Consider the following 23,778-nt stretch of genomic DNA (forward strand, 5'->3'; position numbering starts at 1 on the left):
CAAAGATTGCTCATCCCTCTCATGTGTCGGATTATAGGCCAATCAGTTAGTGTAATGTTCTTTATAAATTGGTGGCCAAGACTCTTGCCAATCGACTCAAGGTGGTTTTGCCTCATGTTATTTCAAGTTTTCAGAGTGCATTTGTGCCTAATCGTCTTATCACCGACAACATTATTGTTGCTTTTGAAACAATCCATGCCATTAAGAGAAGAGGGCCAAGGGGAAGGAAGAAGATTGCTTTAAAATTAGATATATCAAAAGCTTATGACTGAGTTGAATGAAATTATCTTGCCACTGTGATGGCTAGAATGGGTTTTCATGCTAGATGGGTCTCTATGATTTTGGATTGTATTTCATCATTATCCTACTCAGTCTTATGCAATGGTTCCTTATTTGGTCATATTGTTCATCAACGTGGTCTTCACCACGGTGATCTACTCTCGCCATATTTGTTTCTTATTTGTGCTGAAGGTTTCTCAGCACTTATAAGGAGGGCACAATTGATGGGTTCAATTCATGGAGCACTACTACAAAAATTGAAATAGACGACGGGGAAACACCGTCGTCTTTTTCTTTTTCAAACCGTCGTTAAATCGACAGTCGTCTTTTTGAAAGTCAAACTACGACGGTAATTAACCGTCGTCTATTATATGTAAAAACGACGGTTTTTAAAAGATCCGTCGTCTATTAAATGTAAAGACGATGGTTCTATAAAAAAAACTGTCGTCTATTACATGTAAAGACGACACTTTTTCTAAAAAACCGTCGTCTATTAAATGTAAAGACGACGGTTTTTCCTAAAAACCGTCGTCGTTTTTATGAAAAAGACGACGCTTTTTGGAAAACCGTCGTTATATATGGTAAAAACGACGGTATTTTGTTAAATACCGTCGTTGATTGTATATAAAGAAGACATTATTTTGTTTAAAATCGTCGTCGTTTTTATGTACAGACGACGATAAAACCACCGTTTATTTTCTTTAAATATGTCGTCTAATAAGTTTCCAAGCTTTTACATTGTAGTTTTTTGTTTTCTATGATTCCATACAACAATTTCAACTAGGAAACCGATTATAATGATTCAAAAATTATTTCTTTCATAAAACTTGAAGATTCATAGTCATTACATAGTCAACCAATCTTTATTCTATTACATACATACTTCCTACCTATAATTAGAAATAAAGGAGCTACATGTTGCTCACAAATTCTACTAATTTGATACAAACTTCATCAATTTGTTCTTGGATGTATGAGTTAGCTCCGCCTTCCTTGCACATTTTCCAAGTTGTTGTATTCCCCCCTCCACTCTAGCAATATCAGCAACAATAGGTCAAAATACTTGAAATGCCATGCTTGAAGCTTTGTTACAGACTGACAACTCAAGTGGAGCAAGGCAAAGAAAGTTGTATGCTAGTACCTTTCTTGACCACTGAGTAAGCTTCCTTGTAGCAGCAACCTGTACCAAATCAGAAAAACAAAAACAAAATTTTAACTAAAGCTACTATGGTCTACACTTTAATAATACAGCACTTCTTGGAATTACCTTTTTCTGAAAATATATAGATTTATTTTCCCTATACTGCTAAAAAATGCTTTTCATATATTCATAGTCTATTACCATTGATGAGTGTTACTACAGCACCAACTGACAGTTCAAATAGACCCCGAGTATGATCCTTACCAAGATAGCCAAACCTGCCCTAAACTTCTATTTTAATCATATAGAATATGTGAAATTCATCTTATTTCTACTGAAAACAACAGAAAATATTACTTAAAGTTACTTAAACTTCTATTTTAACAAAGAAACAGTAACTGGGGCATAATCCCAACCCTCCTCACAACAATGAACAAGTTGCAGGAGGGGATTTTTCTCCCTGGTGGACTTAAAGTTGAAGAGTTCATAAGTTACCACAGACCTAGTATCCAGGCCTGCATTTTCTAACCCTTCCATCCCAAAACAATCCCCAAAATTTGAAACCGTAGTGCCTACTATTTAGATATGTATAGCAGCAAAAGTATACTTGGTTAATGTCATTGCATAAAAAATACCATCAAATACTAACTTAGATAACCAACAAAATGCAAGTGTCTTTCCTTGTGTAGGCTCACTTTACACAAACTCTTGTCACCAAATTACTATGAGACTGCTAAATTGATAAAACACATTTTTAGAATGTTTTACTTGAATAGTGGATTCAAATAATTTCCAAGTTAACCCTTGTCCATGTATAACATGAATATACACTCTTCTAGCTAGAAAAAAGGTAAAAAGCAATGGATAACTAGATAAAAATATGTTAAAAGGCATCATAGATTATGATCTGTTCTTGATAAATCCATGAATTTCTCCATAAAAATAAAGTTTTATCATAGAAAAATGATATTTTCATATAATTAGTATGCCTATTATGTCTTGAAATTTTAGTTAAAATAATGAGAAAATAATAAATCTGAAAGTGACAGCTAGTACCAAATGTATCTGGTATATGATATATTAAAATAGAAGCACTCGCATTCCTTATAGTCTCCCATTTGTTTATCATCCCATGACATCATATAAAACCGGAAATCAAATTAGGAAAAGAATGACTGGTGAACACTGTTTTAAGAAATCACTGATGAATATTATCTTATAAGAAATCACTGATGAAGATTGCCTCTCATAAGTCAAACTTCGTGCAAGTTTATATTGACCACAGTGGAAAAGAAAAAAGAGGAATCCATCCTACATTATATCACAACCAAACCAAGAAAACATATTAAAATCTGCTTCTAAAATCCTTGCTTAATTGGCCAATTTTTAATTTTTTTTTCAGACAAAAAAAAGGGCCAATTTTAAGAGAGAATCAATTTTGAACTGTTGACCTACAAAATTATTAGAATCGACCAGTGCTAATGACTAAATTCAGTACAATCTCAAAATTCAGATTCAAAGCTGGCTTCATCCATCAGAATGAATCACAAAACACTCCTTTAGACCAAAAACAGAGTAATAGCTAAAAGCTCCAAGACAATTCAACCAACATCAGCAAAAACCAAAACAAACCCAAGTAGAATTCAGCAAGTTAAAGTCCAAATTCCATCAAATTACATTAAATCAGACCAAAATTAACATTCTATATCAAATCCCTAAAATAGTCGATGGTGTGGATTTCTTACCAGCTTTTTATACCCAAAGCCCTAATTCCTAAATCAACTCACCAGCATCTTTAATGGAAGAACCTAAATCAAACAAAATAAAACATACACAGTTTCTTCGATAATAAACCAAACATAATAAAACATACCCATTGCAAAGTGTTCGCGAGCCAATCATAACCAGATCTGACATTAAAACCCTCATTAAAATTAAAAAAATCAAAAAAGGAGAAGAAGAAAACAGAGAGAGAGAGAGAGGGAGAGAGAGAGATTACTTGGGGTTTTTCCCTTCAAATTAGTGCTTGAGCTTGGTTCGTTTTCAGAGGGAGAGAATAAATTTTGGCGAACGAGGCGAGTTCGGTGGACTGAACGCGGTGAGCTCGGTGGACTGAATGACGCGATGGAGATGGCGATCTCTGCAAACTCGGTGGATGGTGAGAGGGAGATGTGCTTCATCGATGTGAGAGAGAGTTGAGAGAGCGAGGGTTTTGTGAAAGTTTCGTGAGAGAATTTGAGATAGCATAGTGTCTGAGAGAGCGAGTGTTTTCTGAAAAGCTCCGCTCTCGAGAACTTAAAGTGAACTGTTGTTAGCGCCTCCTGAAAACACGACGGTCCTGATAAGGTATGGTCGTAATTTTAAAAATCAACTTAACATATTGGTGTATTAGGTACTTTACCAGGGCGGTGTTATAAAATTGGTCGTCTTTTAAAATACCACGACAGTTTTTATATAAAGGGTCGTTTTTTGGATGTCGTAGTTTAACATAATTGTAGTAGTGGAGTGGCTATCGCAAGGGGAGCACCTTCGATAACTCACTTGCTTTTGGCTGACGATAGTTTATTATTTTGTGATGCTAATATGTCTGAATGTCAGAATCTGAAACACATTTTTGACATATATGAGAAGTCCTCATGCCAAAAAATTAATTTTGCTAAATCTGCAGTCTCATTTAGCCCTTCTGTAGATGTCAATAGCCAGCAAGCTATCTCATCTCTACTTGGAGTTCCTGCAGTGATTTGTCATGAGCATTATTTGGGACTCCTTACCATAGCTGGAAGAAGTAGGAGGGCATTGTTTCGTGGTATAAGAGATAAGGTGTAGAAGTGCATGCATCTTTTACAATGGCCCCATTCTAAGATCTTCTCTTCTGTTTGAAGATCCACTTCTTCACATATGTCTGGCATGATGTTCCCAATTGATCCAATTATAGAAGTATTGAGGAGGTATGATCAAAATAAGTTAGGGTTTTAGTTAACCTCAAGCTTCACCAATGATCAAAACATATTGAGAGCTAGGTTTAGTGTCTATACGTTAAAGCTCATTTAGTGTCTACAATTGAATTGAATTGAATTGAATAATTCACTAGGTTTAAAGGAATGTTGAAAGAAGAAATTATGAAATTCTATAATATTGCTCAAGAAGAAAGCCTACCTCACTCAATTCCCCATACTCGTATTTTTTAATATCTTAAAATTAAAAATCCTTCAACTCACTTTTGCAAATGACAGCCCATAGTGGTCATATCACCCCATCCTTCTAAAAGTGTTTGGGTATTGACTCTTTGTTATTGATAATATTAAAGTGATCCTTGTAGCTGATTCGCTTTTCCTAAAATGGACAAAAACATCTATTAATATCAAGGTGAATGTTGTGAATTTTAGACAACCTAAAAAATGGAGATTATAAAAATTAGTCTAAACACAAATTATACTCGCAAGTGCACAAGGTCAATTGTAATATAGTATGGCAAATACGAGGTCATTCCCACAAGGATTGAGTTCAACTTCCAATTAGTCTAACCTAATTTACTTCACAAAATACTTTAACCACTCTAATTATATAAACAAGAAATTAAACACGTAGCATACTCACGTAAACACAAAAGGGGTTTTTGAAAGAATGATTTAATTAACAACAAAATTGAAAGACAAAACAAGTAAAAAGTCACGAAACACAAGGATGAGAAATTCAAATTGATAAAAGCACTAGGACAATGAATTCACCACTAGTAATCCAATCTAGCCTTTTTATTCACCTACCTATTAACTAACCAATTGATGTCCCTGCTTAGTTTTCCTTTTTCATGAATTACCTATGGTATTTAGGCTAACTCATATATTCCTACATGCAATTTGCCTACGGTATGTAGGTCAAATATCAACACATAGAAACTCATTAAGATCAATGAAAACCTCCAACAAGCATGTAAACCCTAGGAGTATGGTATTTACCCTAGACGAATTACAAATCCTAATCACAAGAAGCAAGCCTCAAATCAAGTATGGTATTTACTCTAATTTGCATCCGATTAACTAAATTAAAAGTCTAGATGGTGATCAAGCATCAAGATAATCAACCAAATTATTAAGCACAATGATTAAGAATCCATCATCACATGGTAATCAATAGATAGGTAAAATAAGAAAACTAGATTATCATACTAGGGCTACATCATGCCCTAGCAAAAGAAAATTAGTTACCCATAATCATATAATTCGACATAAACAAAAACATAAGGAAGAAACAATTAAACTTGGCCAATTGCGGTACTCTTCCGGCGTCTCCAATTTCTCATAGTCTTTGCGTCCCTCCCCCCTAAAGGAGTTGTTTCTCATGCTTAAATAAAACACCCCACGTCTATTCTTACCCTAGCTGGGCTTTTACAACGGCCCAACAATAAAGAAAAACCTAATTAAAACATAAATCCAAAATGGGTAAGTAATTGACTCTTCTTCCTACTTGGACTGGGATAACACGTCAGTTATTTTGCATGCACGTTTGGGGTTGTTCCTCCTCCAAGAAAATTCATCAAAAATATTTAAATTGTAGGTTTTTGTCTTATCTTTCAAGCCATATATTGCACGCCTTGAGGAAAAATCAAGAAAGTCTTCAAATAGTCATTCTTCCACAGTAGCACAGTTTTGACGGGATTGCACCTTATGCTGACTTAACTTCAAAGACTGCTCTCATTGGCTGCTCCGAAAATTCTAGAAAAATTCCACAATCATCTTCAAGGTATTAGCTTTTATCTCCAACTGGTCTCGTAATAAAACTCCACCCAAAAGTCGTAATTCCGTTGAAAACCAATTACTTGCTCTAGAAAGTTGAAAATTGAGAAAATAAAGTAATAAGTTCTTTTTAAATCAAATTCTCCTACAAAAACTAAGTATAAAGAGTACATAAATATATAAATTTATGGACTTATCAGTGAATCATTTGACCCGCAAGCAGGCCCTAATGTACCTAAACCCCCTTTTATTTATTTATTCATTTATTCTCTTAATATATAACTTAACAATTACTAATTTAAATGCAGGCCTTTGTTTGTCTTCTTTCCTAGGATCCCATATCCGATTCACGTCAAAAAGAAGCCCTTTCTAGGCCCTTCAGATTCACTTTCTAAGAGGTCATTCTTTGTCCCTCTCTTGGATTACGGGTCATATCATGCGAAAGAATCAGTATTTGATCCAAGATGAGCTGGTAGTCCCTTCTTCTATTCAAGGACGATAGCGGCCCGGCAGTGAAAGCAATTCCAATGTTCGTACACGCGCTAGTTTACTTAGTCGGAGGGGTTGCCAAGTATACTACTACTAGTGATAAATGAAAAGATTTGAAAATATGACTAATTGTGTCATTAGATAAGTTTATCTTGTTTTCCTTTAATTTTGTTGTTTGAGGTTGACGTCCCAAAATAGCTTTTTTTTTTTTTTTTCTCCGCCATTATTCACCTCTACCTCAATTTCCTCCTTTTTAACATATTTGAATTTAGTGAATTATAAAATTTCATTTGACACAACACAAAAGCACGGGTAATGGGAATACACAACACAACACAACACAAACATCGGTAAAATGACAACTACCGTCGTCTCAAAGAATACACATGATGATATTGGTGTTACAAGCCCCGTGTACCAAAGGAACCACGTCTATATTTATATTCTTTCCGTCGTGGTAAGCGCACTAACAACAACGACCAGGTGAACAACGCCGGTCATTTACCGTCGTAGTAATTAGACGTCAATTTTTATTTTTAAAGCTGACGTAGTATGTCTTAACAACGCCAGTCATTTACCGACATAGTTTTATGAATCAAACGATGGCGGTCAATTTCACGACCGTGAATTCATGTCGTCTATTTCGATTTCTGTAGCAGTGTTTACCTACGTATCTTTCATATTGTCATATGAAAACTTGTGTTTATGTACAAGAAAAAGCCACCAGTTACCAATGCCCATGGTGGGAGGGTGGGTAGTGGGTAGTCAATGGGGAAGTTTGTGCTGAGTTTATTTATTTTTTAAGTTTAAAGTTTTAAATTTTTGAATCTTACTAGAAGAGTAAAATTGGACTTTTAGAGTGTTAAAACTAAACTTAAATTTATGGCAGTTGACATATCATGTTACGGGTTGACAGATTATTACAACGACTAAGATTAAGCGAAATGCGAGAAAATGTGTAGATTCTAAATGCAGAATCTTAGAATCCATATATCACATCCATATACTTTCTCATTTAAAAAAAGAACTTTATTCCACTCAAAACGAAACAAAAAAGAATTCATGCCGCCTTCTTTCTCTTGAACTCTTATTATTATTATTTTTTTATGGAATATACTAATATACTAAGAAAGCAGCTATTCCTTTATTTTAAGAAAAGTGCTTAATTAGCCTATACTTTAAAGCTCATTTAGTGTCTATAATTGAATTGAATTGAATAATTCACTAGATTTAAGGCATGCTGAAAGAAGAAATTATGAAATTTTGTAATGAGTAATGCTATTTGGACACACAACATTGACACACTTAGTGACACTCGCTAATGTGTCAATGTATCATTTGCTCTTCTTTTCTCTTCGTTTTCTGTTCAACGAATGATACATTGATACATCTGCGGGTGTCAACTAAGTGTGTCAATATTGTGTGTCCAAATAGCATTACTCATTTGTAATATTGCTCAAGAAGGAAGCCTACCTCACTCAATTCCCCAAACTCGTATTTTTTTAATATCTTAAAATTAAAAATTCTTCAACTCACTTTTGCAAATGACATCCCATAGTGGTCATATCACCCCATCCTTCTAAAAGTGTTTGGGTATTGACTCTTTGTTATTGATAATATTAAAGAGATCCTTCTAGCTGATTCGCTTTTCCTAAAATGTACAAAACATCTATTAATTCAAGGTGATTTGACCCGCAAGCGGCCCTAATGTACCTAAACCCCCTTTTATTTATTTATTCATTTACTCTCTTAATATATAAGTTAGGCTTTTTATCACAAATGGTCCCTGACATTTGCGAAATTATCACATTTCGTCGCTAACGTTTTTTTGTGACACTAATGGTCCTTAAGATTACCCTCTACACATCAAAATGGTCCCTGCCGTTAGTTTCCGTCAAATTTTCTGTTAAGTTGCTGATGTGGCATGTGTGTAGAGCCCACATATCTAATAGTATAAAGCCACATGGCTTTAAATAAAATAAAATATATTTTAAATATTTTAAAACTTAAATCCATAAAAAAGAAAAAGAAAAATATCTGCACTTGCATTCTCACTCTGCATGCGCGCTTCCCCCCTCGCAGACACACCTTTTGCCTCTCTCTCCCTACTCTTCCTCCTCTTTCTCTCTCTCTCTCCCTATCCCATATGATTACATAGAAGAAGATCTTCAAAACAAAAGTCCTGAGCTCCTCAAATACAACCCAGTTCACAAGAAAATCCCCGTGCTCGTTCATGGAGAAAGGCCAATCTGTGAGTCCATGATCATAGTCGAATACATATATAGAAGAAACATGGCCACAGAAGTACCCCTTGCTGCCCACTGATCCTTATGAGAGAGCCATGGCTCGGTTCTGGGTTAAATATTTCGAAAAAATGTATATATATATATGTTCACATTGAATAACTATAACCCACTATTCTATATTGATTTTTTGAACCTCCAATTAAACCAAAAATGCATCTCTTTGGCTAAGTGAAAGAACTAGTTTATATAAGGTCGTGGATTATGGGTAATTTCATTTACATGTTCTAGACGTGATTCCACATCATTTTTTGTGGGGCCAATAATGTAGATTTTTTCATATTTTTCCAACAATTACATAAGTTTAGTGTAAAATTTTTATGAAATGCTGGAGTTAATTGGAGTTGAAGAGTGGCTCCGTGCCTGCACATAATCATATGGGATAGGGAGAGGGAGAGGGAGAGGGAGAGAGAGAAAGAGGAGGAAGAGTAGGGAGAGAGAGGCAAGAGGTGGATCTGCGAGGGGGGAAGCGTGCAGGCAGAGTGAGAATGCAGGGGCAAGAATTTTTCTTTTTCTTTTTTATGGATTTAAGTTTTAAAATATTTAAAATATATTTTATTTTATTTAAAGCCACGTGGCTTTATACTATTAGATGTGTGGGCTCTACACACGTGCCACGTCAGCAACTTAATAGAAAATTTGACGGAAGCTAACGGTAAGGACCATTTTGATGTGTAGAGAGTAACCTTAAGGACCATTAGTGTCACAAAAAAATATTAGGGACGAAATGTGATAATTTCACAAACGTCAGGGACCATTTGTGATAAAAAACCTAAGTTATATGTAATTTGTTGGCCATCTCTACATGACCAAAACAGACTCAACTTAAAAGCTGGATGTTCAAATCAATTTGCTCTGCGTCTAGGGACAACAAGAAAAACAAACTGCCTTCCTGACTCAGACGATGGAGTGCTGCTCTTCAAGTTTTTTACGATACAAAGTCAAAGAGCTCGTCCAAGATTTCGTCTCCGAATTGCTGCTTGAAGAGTCCCTCCAGGCTAGCTCTGATTTGAGATGCAAGTAGTTGAGGAGTACTATAGACAGTGCCATGTGCAAAGAAATTATCCAGATTTTCCCTTCTCTCTATGCTGAAGCATCCATTTCGTTCTACAACATTTTCCAGTTCTTTTGAAGACTAAGTGTTACCACGACGAATGTCGAAACCCTTTTCTAAGTGGAAAGTGGTCTTTTTTTCTTGGTGAACGGGAGTCTCCACCTCTTGTAGTCTTCCAATGTGGGACTCTTGACGTTGCCCCTAGTTGTGACTTATGGCAAGGCTTCTATGGCTAAGGCAATGACCTCTCAAAGCACGGCACATGGCTGATTTTACGTAGCTAGCTGTTCGGTTACCAACATTGATTACTAATAAGAGATATTGCTTCTTTTCTTTCCTTTTATGTAAGTGATTATTAAACGTTAATTAATGTGAATCTCATAGCAAGTCTCACATGAATCAGCAGTCCACGTTTACGCCATACACGTGGATATTATTAACTGATAATCAATGAATCTTACAGCAACAGGTAAACCCCTGCCCAGCTCAAACAGCTCCTACTGGAATGAAGGTTCAGTTATTGATGTCCATAAATTGATATAATAGTTTTAACTTTTTGTTCACTTTTATACAAGAACAAATCCGTAACCTATTGAACGCCCAAAAGCACAAAATGAGCTCTCCATATCAAAGGGCTTAACACTAACTGAGCATTAAAATGGTCTGGCAGATACAAGTTTAACCATCTATAGAATGAACAAATCCACAGCAACCAGTAATGTAACTAAGACATGTAAAAATAGTTTAGAGTATTTTTTTTATAAAAGAAAAAAAGAAAACACAAGATCAAAACAGTTCCAATAAAGTATTTAAAGAAGAGATCCTGATAATGTAATAAAAGACGGATTCTATTGCAGGTTCATTTTTCAAATATTGTGGCTACATAACTTATCATGTTAAGTTTATCAAATAAAAGAAAACTACCAAAAAAAGTTACCACATCAAATTCTTAAAACTTCTTTAGGATCATATCTTATCATCATTGTTCCAGGAAACAGTATCAATGAAGAACAAAAGATGCTAACTTATCCAAGGAAATTCATAATCACCAAGTGCAGCACCAAGTTGCAGAGAACAAAATCTGCAAAAGCCCGTTCTGGTGCTAAATCCTGCAGTTTTACACACAAACACTGATCAGGACGAGGATGGAAGAGGATAGGTCAAGGTGGGCAAAACAACATTACCAACATTGTCAATTTCTTAATACATGATGAAGAAGGACTGTCGGAAACGAAAACTGGTTTAGAGTGCACAAACTTGCCACAACTCACAATTTGTGAATCAGACAGAAGGACAAGAAACAAACAGAGTTTACCTTAAATTCTTTGTTTTCTTTGTTCACTTGAATACGGAGACAAACTGCAAAAGAAGTAATCAGTTTCCAAGTTAACCTCCTCATGTCTAATATGAGCTTTCACCCAACAAAGAAAAAACTGCATCTTCCCCTTACCAGCAAGGACTGCTGTCCCTGTACAAGAGAGTACTCCTGAGAGAAATGAGTTAAATGGGAATGATCCGACGATAGCCATGTAAACTACCTGTTCATCAACAAAGTAGATAACTAAATCAAAGATTAAAGAAACCATATCAAGTTGCAACAAAGGTGGCTTCCACCATTCATGGGTTATGATTGTAGTAGTTAATGCATGATGGCATCATTAGAAATAGGTGGAAGAATATGTTGAAGTGGGCTAGGAGGGGAAAAAAGAGGGGAGTTTCACTAAAATACCCAAAATGGGGGCTGAAATTATAAAAATCCCCAACACCCAAAACACTTTATAAACGTACCCAAAACTCATCATTACACACACTCAAAATTCATTTATAAACATACCCAAAACCCATCATTATACACATACCCAAAATTCATTTTGGGTATGTTTCTATGTTTAAATAGTGCTTGGGTATTTTTATAAATACATGTCTAGGATTGGCTATTTTTATAAATATCTAAAAAAAGAGTGGACATGGTGATCAAGAATGACAAAATTGATCCACGAATGTGAATCCGACAGGTTGGTTTCCTTCCAATAATTTATGAAGGAGATTATCATATTCTCACAATTCAATTAAATGTCATATCTAAAATTATCCCTTTTGTGGTTGTATAAGATGAATTTTGTTGTACTCTGATTTTTTAGGAATTATATGTAGACACCAACACTAGAACATCAAGCCTCGAACATATGTCCTTATAAGTTTTTTTTTTCCGCAGAACCTCCAAACACCTAATTATTAATATTTCTCCCTGTTAGATTCTTCAAATCCGTTGGTATATTAAACCAAATGGAGCTTCAGAAACCTATTAAAGGCAATTTGTTGAGTCAACGCAGCATCCATAAAACATGTATTAAAAAGTATGTTAACAACATTCACCAAATAGATTCATGCACAACGGTGCATTGTGGAATGCAAAACTACGTACATAATCAAACCGGAAGGTATACAAATTCATGACAGAAAAGACTGAGGCTCAGATAAGTATACATTTATATTAAAAAAAGAACAAGATTTTACTGATCCTAGCTATTCATATTGATCTAACTAAATAGTAAGGAGTTCAAATGGAAAGGCAGGTCAAATTGCAAGCCTATCCAAGAATCCAAGATGCTTCCCCTTCTCTGCCTTTGCTTTTGTTTTTTAGTATTTATTTTTAACAACAATTACGAAAATAAATATATACACACAAAAAATTAGCCATTTTATTCTGTTTAAATGAAAAGAGATATGTTTGTCAACTGAGACTATCAACTTAAGTGATTTCAGATCAAACCAAAAAAATATAAAATAAAGATCCAGTTTTTAAGAGTAAATCAAAATGAGGCATTTCAATTCTGCATCTTGACAATTGCCCAAATATTTTGGGCACCCAAAGAGAGCAAATAAAAAAAAATTATAAACACATAAAAACGGAGAAAGGAAAATTGAGATCATGGGAGTACCTGGATGAGAGCTGTGGACACAGCGAAAGCAACATAGAGATCAATGATCTGCAAATTTATAAAAGAAAATGACAAAGTGGGTTAAGCATTTCTTATCCTTAGTTAGTGAATTCTCAGAGAGAGAGAGAGAGAGACCTTGAGAGTGGTGGGAGTGGCAGAGTAAGCTGAGCGCAGAGAATTGAAGAGGGCAAGCGCGTCCTTGGTCGTTGACGATGTCGATGCTTTCCCCATTTTTTTATCTTCCTCTATACTTCACTACTTCGTCGTCCTCGGCTGGTTTCTGAGTTTTAGATGGATCGAATACTTGACCACTCTGGTCAACCAGACCTAAATGGTTAGGGGCATTATCGTCATTTTGAATAATTGTAAAAGAATCGGGTAATTGGGTTGGGTGGGCTTCTTCAGTCTTCCCCAGTCACCACTGCGCTACCCCAACTTCTCAACTGCATGCGGCAATCAATCATATTCGACCCAGAAACCAAGTCAGAAGAGTTGGAACTAAAATTGGCTTGGCACAACAAGAGTGAAGAAAAGAGACCCTTGAACCTTGATTAATAATAGTGACCTCTTTATGTGTTTGTTTCTTCAGTTGGCCTATGAGTATGAACTAGCTATCTGATTGACTCTTGCATTTTCTGAGGAGTTGTTTGTACAATTTTATTCCTATTTATTTATTTTTGATCTGAACCATGATATGATTCTGGATGAGCCCCAATTATGAGTGGCACTTTTAAGCCTTAACCACAACCCAAACTAATCCCCGCTCACACCGGATCGGCCCGTAAGGGGTAAAGTGTTGGCCAAAGTAGTGACTCCATATGAGAGCGGGGATTGAACCTCTGACCTCTCTTAAGGAATGAGAGTGCCGAACCACTCACACCAACCACCTTGGTTTATTCATATTTATTTGGATCTCACGTAAACAATTTTCTTTTTTTAAGCAAAAGTTCTTGTTGAAATGAAATCTCTTGATTTTATATGCAAATGCAAGCTTAGCAAATATTATTATGTTTCTTTGATATTACAATCCATCCATCCATCCTCTGGCAGATTGCTTGTTTTTCTTGCTCATAAACACAAAGTGTGGCGGCATCTCCACATTTATCCAACCAAGTGCTGCAGACTGTTTCATGAAAACTCCATGACAGCTGATACATTTTGTGCAAAATAACTACACTTTTCAGTGCGCTGTGAAGGCTAGCTAAAACATAATAAAGTACAGAGATACTAGAAAGAAAGCAAAGTACAAGTCCATCTCGGCCACATTGTCTGCCTTACAACGCAAATGTTGGCATTCTTTATTTTACCACGCAGATCTTAATAACAGAGGCGACTCCAATACGATGAAGTGCCACCACTGCATCACCAAGCTTGCACAGTCCCCTCTCTGTTGCTGACTTGAGAGCAGCTTCCAGGATCACCTCCGTGGATTCTGCATCAGTAGCTTTCGCAGATCCTTCTGCCAATAGAGGAATCAGCCCCCTGTAGATGAGGCTATGCCTTGCCGGGGTCTCATCACTGCAGCTCCAATCAAATGAGTCTGTTGTCAAAACTGGAACAACCACCGACAGGATAGGAACTGCTGGCCTGTACTTGGCCACCAATTTGGCTGTGCTCCCACCACGTGTCAACACAACAATGAGTTTGGCTCTGGCCTTGTTGGCTGTTCGGACAGCAGAGGATGCAAGACTCTCCAACGGGCTCATTGGAAGTGGTGTCGACTTTATCATCTCCTTAAAGATAGCCCCGTAATCAAGGGAAGATTCTGCCTCAATACATATTCGAGCCATGATCTTCACAGCAAGTTCCGGATAGGACCCAGCTGCACTCTCACCACTAAGCATGACACAATCAGTACCATCAAGGACAGCATTAGCTACATCTGTGGCTTCAGCACGGGTTGGCCGCGGAGACTTGATCATTGATTCAAGCATCTGAGTGGCAGTGACCACAGGCTTCCCCACAAGATTACACTTATATATCATCATTTTCTGTGCCAGGAAGATTTTTTCAACTGGGATTTCCATTCCAAGATCACCACGGGCAACCATGAATGAATCAGTCTCACGCAATATCTCATCAAAGTTGATAACTCCTTCCTGGTTCTCAACCTTTAGAAACCACAAGAAACACACATTCACTTGTTAACTAATGAAACTAATATCCAGTCTACTATCAATATATCCATTATGTTTATTTGCTATGAGAGAGAGAGAGAGAGAGAGAGAGAGAGAGAGAGAGAGAGAGAGAGCATGCAGACACAAAACAAAACATAAAAACCGAAAGAAAAAAAAAAAGCTGCAGGTCATCTTAGTATATCAATGCCTGGATAATTAAACATTGAAATGGCACAAACCTTTGACATCAATTGTATGTGCTTGGCATGGGGTCCAAGAACTTTACGGACATTAACAAGATCTGATCCCTTGCGTACAAATGAAAGAGCAATCATATCAATCTTGTTGGGCACACCCCATTCCAGAATATCTTCCTTATCCTTCTCTGTCAGTGTAGGAAGATCCACCACAACACCAGGAAGATTGACATTTTTTCTCTCACCCAGCATTGCAGTGTTCTCACAGCGGCACCTAACTGTACCAGCTGCTGGATCACAAGACAATACAGTGAGGGTAATGGTACCATCTGCACATAAAATGGTATTTCCAGGCTTCAAGTCCACGGCCAGCTTCTTGTAGCTCATGGAAATCATCTCTTGGTCCCCCTTAATGTCGTAATCAGTAGTAATGGTGATTTCCTGCCCTTCCTTAAGTTGAATAGGTTTGCCACCCTTGAGAAATCCAGTACGAATCTCAGGCCCCTACAAAACAGAAAGGGCAAATTCATGGTTAAACAATTCTAATTAGCGGTACTTCAAGCATAAGTATGACATGTTCAGAAGTAGCGTTGGTGTCGAGCATAACGGCGCAGAGGATCTTGGTGTTGAGCATGACGGCACATAAGTATGACATGTTTAAGTGAGTAGCGGAAGGGAAATGTGAAATGAAGAAAAGGGTAAGGAAAGAGAGAGACCTTGGTGTCGAGCATGACAGCGCAGAGGATCTGGGTGTTGTGCATGGCAGTGCGGAGATTGTTTAGGGTCTCCTGGTGGTAGTCGTGGGTCCCATGGGAGAAGTTAAAGCGGGCAACGTTCATGCCTGCTCTCAGCAGCTTCTCCAACATCACCACCGACCGGGAGGATGGGCCCAACGTGCACACGATCTTAGTTTTGGGGATACGCCCATCGTCGGGCAGATCCTTCATTATTCCCTCGATGTCTATGTTCGCCATTCAATTGGATTGATTGATTGATTTTCAAGATCTTTGATAGATCTTCAGATTGGATTGGAAACTCTTTCTTTCTTTTCACCTACACCTTCAAAAATGAGAGAGAAACTCAGTCTAGCTATCTGCTATGAAGCTAAGCTAGCAAATAAGTGATGTAGTAAGTAGCAGTATTAGTAAGTTGCACCATATTTGACTATGCTGGGCGGTTCAAAGTGCAAACTAATTCTTGATTGTTGATATTAAAATTTTCATTAATTGAATATGATAACCACTTATATATTGTGAGTGATTACTGTACTGATAACTATGGCATTCCTAAGGCTAAGAAGAAGAGAACTTTCTGTGAAAGTATGTCTTTTACTTTCTTTCAAATTTATTTAGAATGGAATGGTGGAAAATGATTTATGCAAGAAGGTTTAATACAGCTTCTAAAACCAACTTCTACTGGCTCCAATCATTCATATGGTCATTAATTTGCATTGTATTCGGCAGATAACAGACTATTTTGTCTGTGCCTGCTATGCCAAGAATAAAAAGCAACAGATAAAATAATTTACACTACATAAATCTAAAACCCTTCGAAGAACACAACATTTCAAGTTCTACCATTGCAGCTGCTGAATGATGATTTTCAATTCTTTCTTCTCTTCTCAAGAATTGATTTCAATCCGCAGCATGAAACTCTTCCCAGAAGAAAAGAGCATCGAAGAAAAAACAAGTAGATGCAAAGGTTTAACAAATCACTAACAAATTATACCACAAGACCTAACGACTGAAAAGGCCTTTTATAAAAGGAAAATGAAAAGAGCCAAAATTTATTTTCTTTAAAAAAGTCATAAACTAATTTGTAAAACTTACATTAGGATGAAGATGATGAAAGAAAGAAAATGGGAAATGCAGTTTCAGTTCTTAGTATTATGATTCCATATAATTCTACCAATCAAAAATTTGACCCTTTCGATTCGACTTTGAGACTTGATTCAGAATGGTAAAGGGATAAATATAGGCAATGCAAATTAAATGGCTTAACCGCTCAAGAGATGATATTAAACGGACAAAAGATGGCTGGCCATGATAAAACCTGTCTTCTACCTTGACTCAATATCTCAAGAACAACACTGTTACTATTCAAACTCTCTTGACTGATATAGTGCTAACCCAAACCAAACAAACGCTCAACTAACCCTAGCCTAACTGATGTTTAACAAACTAACCATAGTGCCAGCTCATCAAGTTAACTTCGTCAACTTAGATATGGATTCATATCAGACAATACCAAAGCAGTAGATTAAAAAAAAAAATGCAAGAATCTGATATAGAGCATAAGCATAAGTCACTGATAAAAGTCAAGAAAAAGGCAGCATGAAGATGAAAACCAAACAGCCAGAGATCCAAGGTTTCTTACCACAAATTCGCCAACTGGGAAAAACCCAGAAGCCAAAACAAGAGAGATCTTTGAAAACTGTGGTGGTCTACAGAAACAAGGTGTGCAAGGAGAAAGGCAGAGAACAAGTAGACCGAAAGTAACACCGACAGTAATTTGTACGGAGTAGAGTGTGATAATTAGACAGATTATGCTTTTGGGAAGTGGCAGAGAGAAATGCGATAGATAGAAGCTTTGAAACGCCAACAAACACCTCCCCACCCAACCCACGTGGGCACCCACCGCATTTCGCACCTCTCAGCAGCTTCTCCGCAGACGCTCGCACGCGCGGGGTGAGACCATTTTTTAATCTCGAGCGCTATGCGTCCACTTACAAACTGTTTGGGCCAAAAATAGAAATGTGCCCGTTAAAAGGTTTTTTGAAATCTTTGATAGGCCTTGGGTCACTTATTTTTACTAAAAGGGAAGTTGGGTTAAAGACAGGCCCGAGTCTCCATCAACCCAATTGGATTTTACTCTTTATTACGACTATTAACCATGAGCTTAAAAAGATTTCAAACTCGATCACAAGATTTCAAACTTGATCTAGTTGAACTCAATTACTTTTCATTTGTATTAACATTTTCAATTGACAACTCATGAGTTATCTTTTAATTTTATTGTTTTGTCAATATTTGGTATGATTCCAAGTTGCTAGGCCAATTTCTTTAAAGTTCATAAGTTTTTATTTAAATCTTTCTATAATGGATTGAATCGACAAATCTTCAACTCCAAGTTATAATTTCACTTGTTTTTAAGTTTATAAATAGCTCATTTGGCATTACATACATGCTAAAGCTTATATCGAACTACAAAACAATATTGCTTATATCAGAAAAGTTGACCCAATCTACAAAATTATGGTATGATCTGCATTAAAACTAGGCTTTTTATCACAAAACGTCCCTCACGTTTGCGAAACTATCATATTGCATCCTTAAAGATTTTTTGTATCACTCATGGTCCCTAACGTTAATATAAGTGCTCTTAAATAGTCCCTCTGTTAAAAAAACTGTTAAATCCAAGAATATAATCGTAAAATCAATTCAAACTGTTGGATTTTACTCTTTATTACGACTATTAACCACGAGCTTAAAAAGATTTCAAAACTCAATCACCACGAGCTTAAAAAGATTCTTACAAAGGAACACAATCAAGCTCAAAAAAACCTAGATCTATTTAGGAAGATGAGTTATACCTCCTTTTTGCAATCTTCTTCTCCAACTTAGCAAAGCTTCAAGCTCAGTTCTTCATGGCAATGGCAGCTCCTTCTCCAGCTCTTTCATCCCATGGCACTAGCTTGCAAGCTCTAACTCAAACTGAAACAAAAATTTGGATTCAAAGGAGAATGACCAATTTCTTCAAGAAACCATACTCTTGAAGAAATCAGTCTTGAATCTGACCTAGATATAAATGAGTGTTGAGGCCCAAAAAATCATAGGACAGGCCCATGCATATTTTAAAGCCCAATCGCTATCATGCTATAAAAAAATGGCCTAGCTGATGCACACATGCCATGCCAAGCAAGGCTACAATTTGGCACGTGGGGAGGCAGTGGTGTGAGTTTACCACTTTCACATGCAAACTTGTAAGAATTACAAGATTTCATAGGCCCAAGCCCACTTAGCCCACTGCAAAGCATTATCTAACGCAAAGCCTGAGCCACTGCAATACGACATAGCCCGAGCCACTGCAATACGATATGGCCCAAGCACAAGCACACGATAACGTGCAATGCCAAGCAACTCCCTATTGTGTCAAATCTCGCAACAAGCCTAAGTGGGCCCAAGCCACTTAATTATACGCATGGGGCTTGCTGATTGGTTTGTGGTGTGGATGGTTACAAGTTACACAAGGCCATTGATGGCTCAAAAATGGAGGCTTTGGGCTGGGCACCAAAGCCAAGCCCATTTTCTTGAGTCATTAAATAGGTAAGCAGAGAGAGAGAAAAAGCCCAACACCATCACGTTCTGGGCGACCGGTCTCCAGTAATGGCGACCGGTCGCTTTTGCGCAGAATCGAAATTCCAAAACAGCACTAGAGCGACCGGTCGCTTGCACCTGGAGACCGGTCGCCGGTCGCTTTCCTGCGGCAAAACAAAGACCCAGCAGCAAAACAAAGACCCAGCAGCAAAACAGCGGACCCAGCAGCAAAACAAAGGCCCAGCGGCAAAGCAAAGACCCAGCAGCAAAATAGAGGTCCAGCAGCAAAACAAACACACGGCAGCAAAACCAACAACCCGAACACGACGAAAAGAACACCCAGAAACCCAGAAATCTATACCAAACTTAACCTCCTCCTGTGATCATATCCTTGGAAAGCCTCAGATATGACCCGATCACCCATTTTCTCCAGCAAGATCTTTGATACCAACCCAAGCAGCAATCTGTCAATCTCTCTCTCTCTGCTAAACTTGTGGAAACTTAGCTCTCGCATCACAAGCCTTTCAAGCCAAGCATAACTTTCTAATTCTTTTATCACAATCATCACTCTCTTGGTGGGAAGAAACAGAGCATTCCCTGGAAATTTACATTTTCTCGGAGTGTTTTGGGCCTGGTTCTGAACTCAGGCAAAGGGGCATCACAATTAGCTCTTTACGACGGCCCAAGCCCGCCTTCAGTTGTCGTGACCAAAAAAGACCCCTACATAAATTGGCGACTTCACTGGGGACTCAGGCTGCCATTCTCACCAATGCCTCCAAAAAGGAATGTCAGAAGCAACACTGTGGCCTCCCAAGAGGAGTTAAACCACGGTGACTCGACGTCAAGAGGGAACAGCTCCCATGAAGAGGAGAGACAAACAAATGGAGAGGACTATACACTCCCAGAGCTCATCGCAGCCATCCATGCTATGGGTAAATCCCAGAGAGAAATGATTGAAACAATCAAAGAGTTGAAGAACTCTGTTTCCAATCAGAATGACAAAAATGAAGAGCAACGCGAAAAGACGCCATTAGGAGATTCAGCTCCTGCTGGAAGAGGATTTGAGCAGAAGGAAGCATCTTTTGTCACCCATGAAGATGTGATTGCCATGCTGGAAAAAGAGTTAAATCGAAGCCATGAAGATTGGAAATACGTCCCTCAGCCGCCATATCCGGCCAGCCTACTCGAGCAGCCCTATCCTAAAGGCTATGAAACTCCAAGCTTTATCCTCTTTGATGGGAGGAAAGGAAGTCCAAAAGAGCACATCAGTCGCTTCGTTGATGCTTTGGGACCCCATGCTGGCGATTATAACTTACGTGTTCGAGAATTTTCGAAGAGTCTCACAGACCGCGCCTACACTTGGTATACTACTTTGGCGCCGGGCTCTATCCGCTCCTGGGAAGACTTGGCAAGCAGGTTCTGTAGAAAATATTTCCAGCACGAGGAACGAGTAACTACGACTCAACTCAATAACACCCGCCAGAAGCCTGGAGAAAACCCTGTGGACTTTGTCCGTCGGTTTCGTGACTTAGCTCTTGATTGTTATGATGAAAAAGATGAAGAGGCACTTGTCGAGATTTGCATAAGTAACATTGCGCCAGAATACAGGGTATACCTTGAGAACATCGGAATCAACCAGTTCTCTAGACTTCTGGAAGCAGTGAGGAAAACAAGCATGTCTGTCAGACCGGCCGCCGGGCAAAGAACATGGAGGAATGAAAGGAAGGAACCCCAACAAACTTTGTTTGTAGATGAAAAATCCTCAAGCGATTTCAACCCACGCAAACGAAGAGAAAGGGAGACGTACCCGCCGCTGCCGTGCAGAGATGAGGAACTCCATGCTATCTTGGATACAATGTTTGCAGAGGGAGTCATCAAGCCACCAAGACCACAAAAGGTCCCTACCAGAGAAGAAAAGAACGATCCGCGATATTGCCGCTACCATCAATATGTGGGACACCCAACCACTGCCTGTCAGACTCTGCGTAAGATCTTGCATGCCAAAGTACATGATGGAACTCTTGAGTTACCTTCCAAGAAGCAAGCCATTGATGATGATCCCTTACCCAAACGAAGAGGAAAGGAGATAGCCGCTGTAATCATGTGTTCTGACGATTCGATGAGTGATGATGGAATATGGAGCAATGATCCTAAGCCGCCGGACGCAATCTGGGAATCACATGGGAGCATGGAGGAAGCCTATTGGTGCAAGTACTCAAAGCCCTCAAGTTATGATGCTCCATGGCCATTCTCTGACGGATGGGAAGCCGGGCCTAGTAATGAGGAACTCACGCTAGACATGCTGGAAAAACACCACCGAACTTTGTTTGGCCAACAAACAAATCAAGAAACCACTGCCGTAACACTTCATAACCTTACGGAGGCTGAGACAACAGTAATGGAACGCTACCAAAGTCTAAAGCAGGGGCCAACGGCAGCACAAGCCCTTCAACGGAACCCAAAGTTCAAGTCGCTCTTTGATCAGCTCGGTTACGGGCCGCAGGCTAGGGAAGCAGCTGCTGAGGCTCTGATGCGTGTCTCTGAAGAATATGGATCTCATTGCCTTACCACTCAACCACAGAGAGCATTCTTGGAGAATGACAATGCTATTATCTTCACTGATGAAGATATGGAGGTTCCGTATCCCGACCATAGGAGGCCGCTTTATCTTGAAGGGCAAATCAATAATGTGTTCATTAGGAGAGCCTTGGTGGACACTGGTTCTTCCATCAATATCATGCCTCTATCCGTGCTCACGGCAGCTGACATTCCTCTGTCAAGGATAGTCAAGAACCAGATAAACATTTGCGGCTTCGGAAACAAAAGTGAAGTGTCACTTGGATATATACAGGTAGACCTAAAAGTGGGGCCTATCCGATCCTTGACTAAGTTGCATGTACTGGATATAGAGGTAGCATATCATGCTTTGCTCGGAAGACCCTGGATTAACAAGCATAAGCTTGTGCCCTCCACATATCACCAGTGTGTGAAAGGAAGAGTTGGTTTAAGACCAATCCGCATACCAGGAAATCAGTCACCTTTCAGTCAAAATGAGGCCCATTACTCCGAAGCAGAATTCTACAATGAATGCACAGGCGCCGGAGGCAATCCATCCAAAGCTTTCGGGACACACTTACCTGAGTGGGCCGAAATCCGTGATCTTGGTGACTCAGAGCTTATGATCATTGTGGATCGAGAAAGGCCAAAGCACCCTGAAGTCAATCATCATACCTATACCCCGCCGCAATGCTCAAAAGTTACATTACCAGACGGGCGCATAGTTTACCGTTTATGACGGGTTTGGAGGCCAGACCACGTCTCGTGGGAGGGCCTCGAGTCCAGAGGAGTTCCGAAGCAAATGCGCAATGAACGAATCAAGGAGATGCCTGCCCCTTCTACCTTTCAAGAACCCATGCCGGCACCTAAATGTATGCAAGATGGCTCTACAGCCGTGGCAGAGCAACTAGAGATAATCAACTTAAGTGAAGATCCCTCCATCCAGAAGCCCATTTCCATCAGCATTCATTTAACAGCCAAAGAAAAAGAAAAACTTGTAAGCTTGTTGAAAGAATTCAATGATGTTTTTGCTTGGAGTTATGAAGAGATGCCGGGCCTGGATCCCAGCCTGGTATGCCACACTTTAAACGTTGATGCAGGCATGAAACCAGTGGTGCAACCAAGGAGAAATTTCCACCCTGATGTAGAAGTGCAAATTAAGGCGGAAATAGAAAAACTCATAGCAGCTGGGTTCATCAAACCTATCAAGCATCCAACTTGGCTGGCAAACATAGTCCCTGTAAAAAAGAAAAATGGTCTGATAAGGATATGCGTTGATTTCAGGGATCTCAACAAGGCATGCCCTAAAGATGAGTTTCCACTCCCCAACATGGACATTTTGATTGACTCAACTTCTGGGCAGGGTCTGTTATCTTTCATGGATGGTTTCAGTGGGTATAACCAGATAAAAATGTCAGCGCGAGATGCAGAGAAAACAGCTTTTCGGACACCGTATGGGAATTTCTACTATACGGTTATGCCGTTTGGTCTCAAAAATGCTGGAGCTACTTATCAACGGGCCATGACGGCGGTGTTCCATGATATGATGGGAAGAGAAGTGGAAGATTACGTGGATGACTTGGTTGTAAAGTCCAAAACAAGAGAGGGCCACTGGGAAGTTTTAAGAAAGGTACTGGAAAGATGTCGATTA

At 38.6% G+C, this 23,778-nt stretch overlaps 4 protein-coding genes across 5 annotated transcripts; 1 reads left to right on the plus strand and 3 right to left on the minus strand.

The window, feature by feature from the left end:
• Positions 1-1,077: 1,077 nt before the first annotated feature.
• LOC110767397 (uncharacterized) lies at positions 1,078-3,804 on the minus strand. Its single transcript, XM_088251659.1, has 4 exons — positions 3,420-3,804; positions 3,294-3,330; positions 1,421-1,459; positions 1,078-1,310 (listed from the first exon to the last, which is right to left on the minus strand). The coding sequence occupies exons 1-4, from the start codon at positions 3,598-3,600 to the stop codon at positions 1,214-1,216; spliced, it is 354 nt and encodes a 117-aa protein (XP_088107785.1). The 5' UTR covers positions 3,601-3,804; the 3' UTR covers positions 1,078-1,213.
• A 7,022-nt stretch (positions 3,805-10,826) lies between these two features.
• LOC110767398 (dolichyl-diphosphooligosaccharide--protein glycosyltransferase subunit DAD1) lies at positions 10,827-13,515 on the minus strand. The gene is made up of 5 exons (XM_021970923.2): positions 13,077-13,515; positions 12,942-12,989; positions 11,450-11,537; positions 11,315-11,358; positions 10,827-11,108 (listed from the first exon to the last, which is right to left on the minus strand). The coding sequence occupies exons 1-5, from the start codon at positions 13,170-13,172 to the stop codon at positions 11,025-11,027; spliced, it is 360 nt and encodes a 119-aa protein (XP_021826615.1). The 5' UTR covers positions 13,173-13,515; the 3' UTR covers positions 10,827-11,024.
• A 497-nt stretch (positions 13,516-14,012) lies between these two features.
• On the minus strand, positions 14,013-17,836 carry LOC148294855 (pyruvate kinase, cytosolic isozyme). Of its 2 annotated transcripts, none has more exons than XM_088251767.1 (4): positions 17,632-17,836; positions 15,972-16,308; positions 15,298-15,759; positions 14,013-15,052 (listed from the first exon to the last, which is right to left on the minus strand). In XM_088251767.1, the coding sequence occupies exons 2-4, from the start codon at positions 16,227-16,229 to the stop codon at positions 14,240-14,242; spliced, it is 1,533 nt and encodes a 510-aa protein (XP_088107893.1). In that variant the 5' UTR covers positions 16,230-16,308; positions 17,632-17,836; the 3' UTR covers positions 14,013-14,239. The 2 variants fall into 2 exon arrangements, with proteins under 2 accessions (XP_088107893.1, XP_088107892.1); XM_088251766.1 differs by having other exon boundaries at positions 15,972-16,314; positions 17,632-17,835.
• A 2,504-nt stretch (positions 17,837-20,340) lies between these two features.
• LOC148294856 (uncharacterized) lies at positions 20,341-22,866 on the plus strand. The gene has a single exon (XM_088252274.1). It carries the CDS (start codon positions 20,341-20,343, stop codon positions 22,864-22,866), a length of 2,526 nt encoding a protein of 841 aa, XP_088108400.1.
• Positions 22,867-23,778: the final 912 nt, after the last annotated feature.

Source organism: Prunus avium, chromosome 4 (genome assembly GCF_965620075.1).
Source record: "Prunus avium chromosome 4, drPruAviu1.hap1.1, whole genome shotgun sequence".
In the NCBI taxonomy this organism is placed as follows: domain Eukaryota; kingdom Viridiplantae; phylum Streptophyta; class Magnoliopsida; order Rosales; family Rosaceae; genus Prunus; species Prunus avium.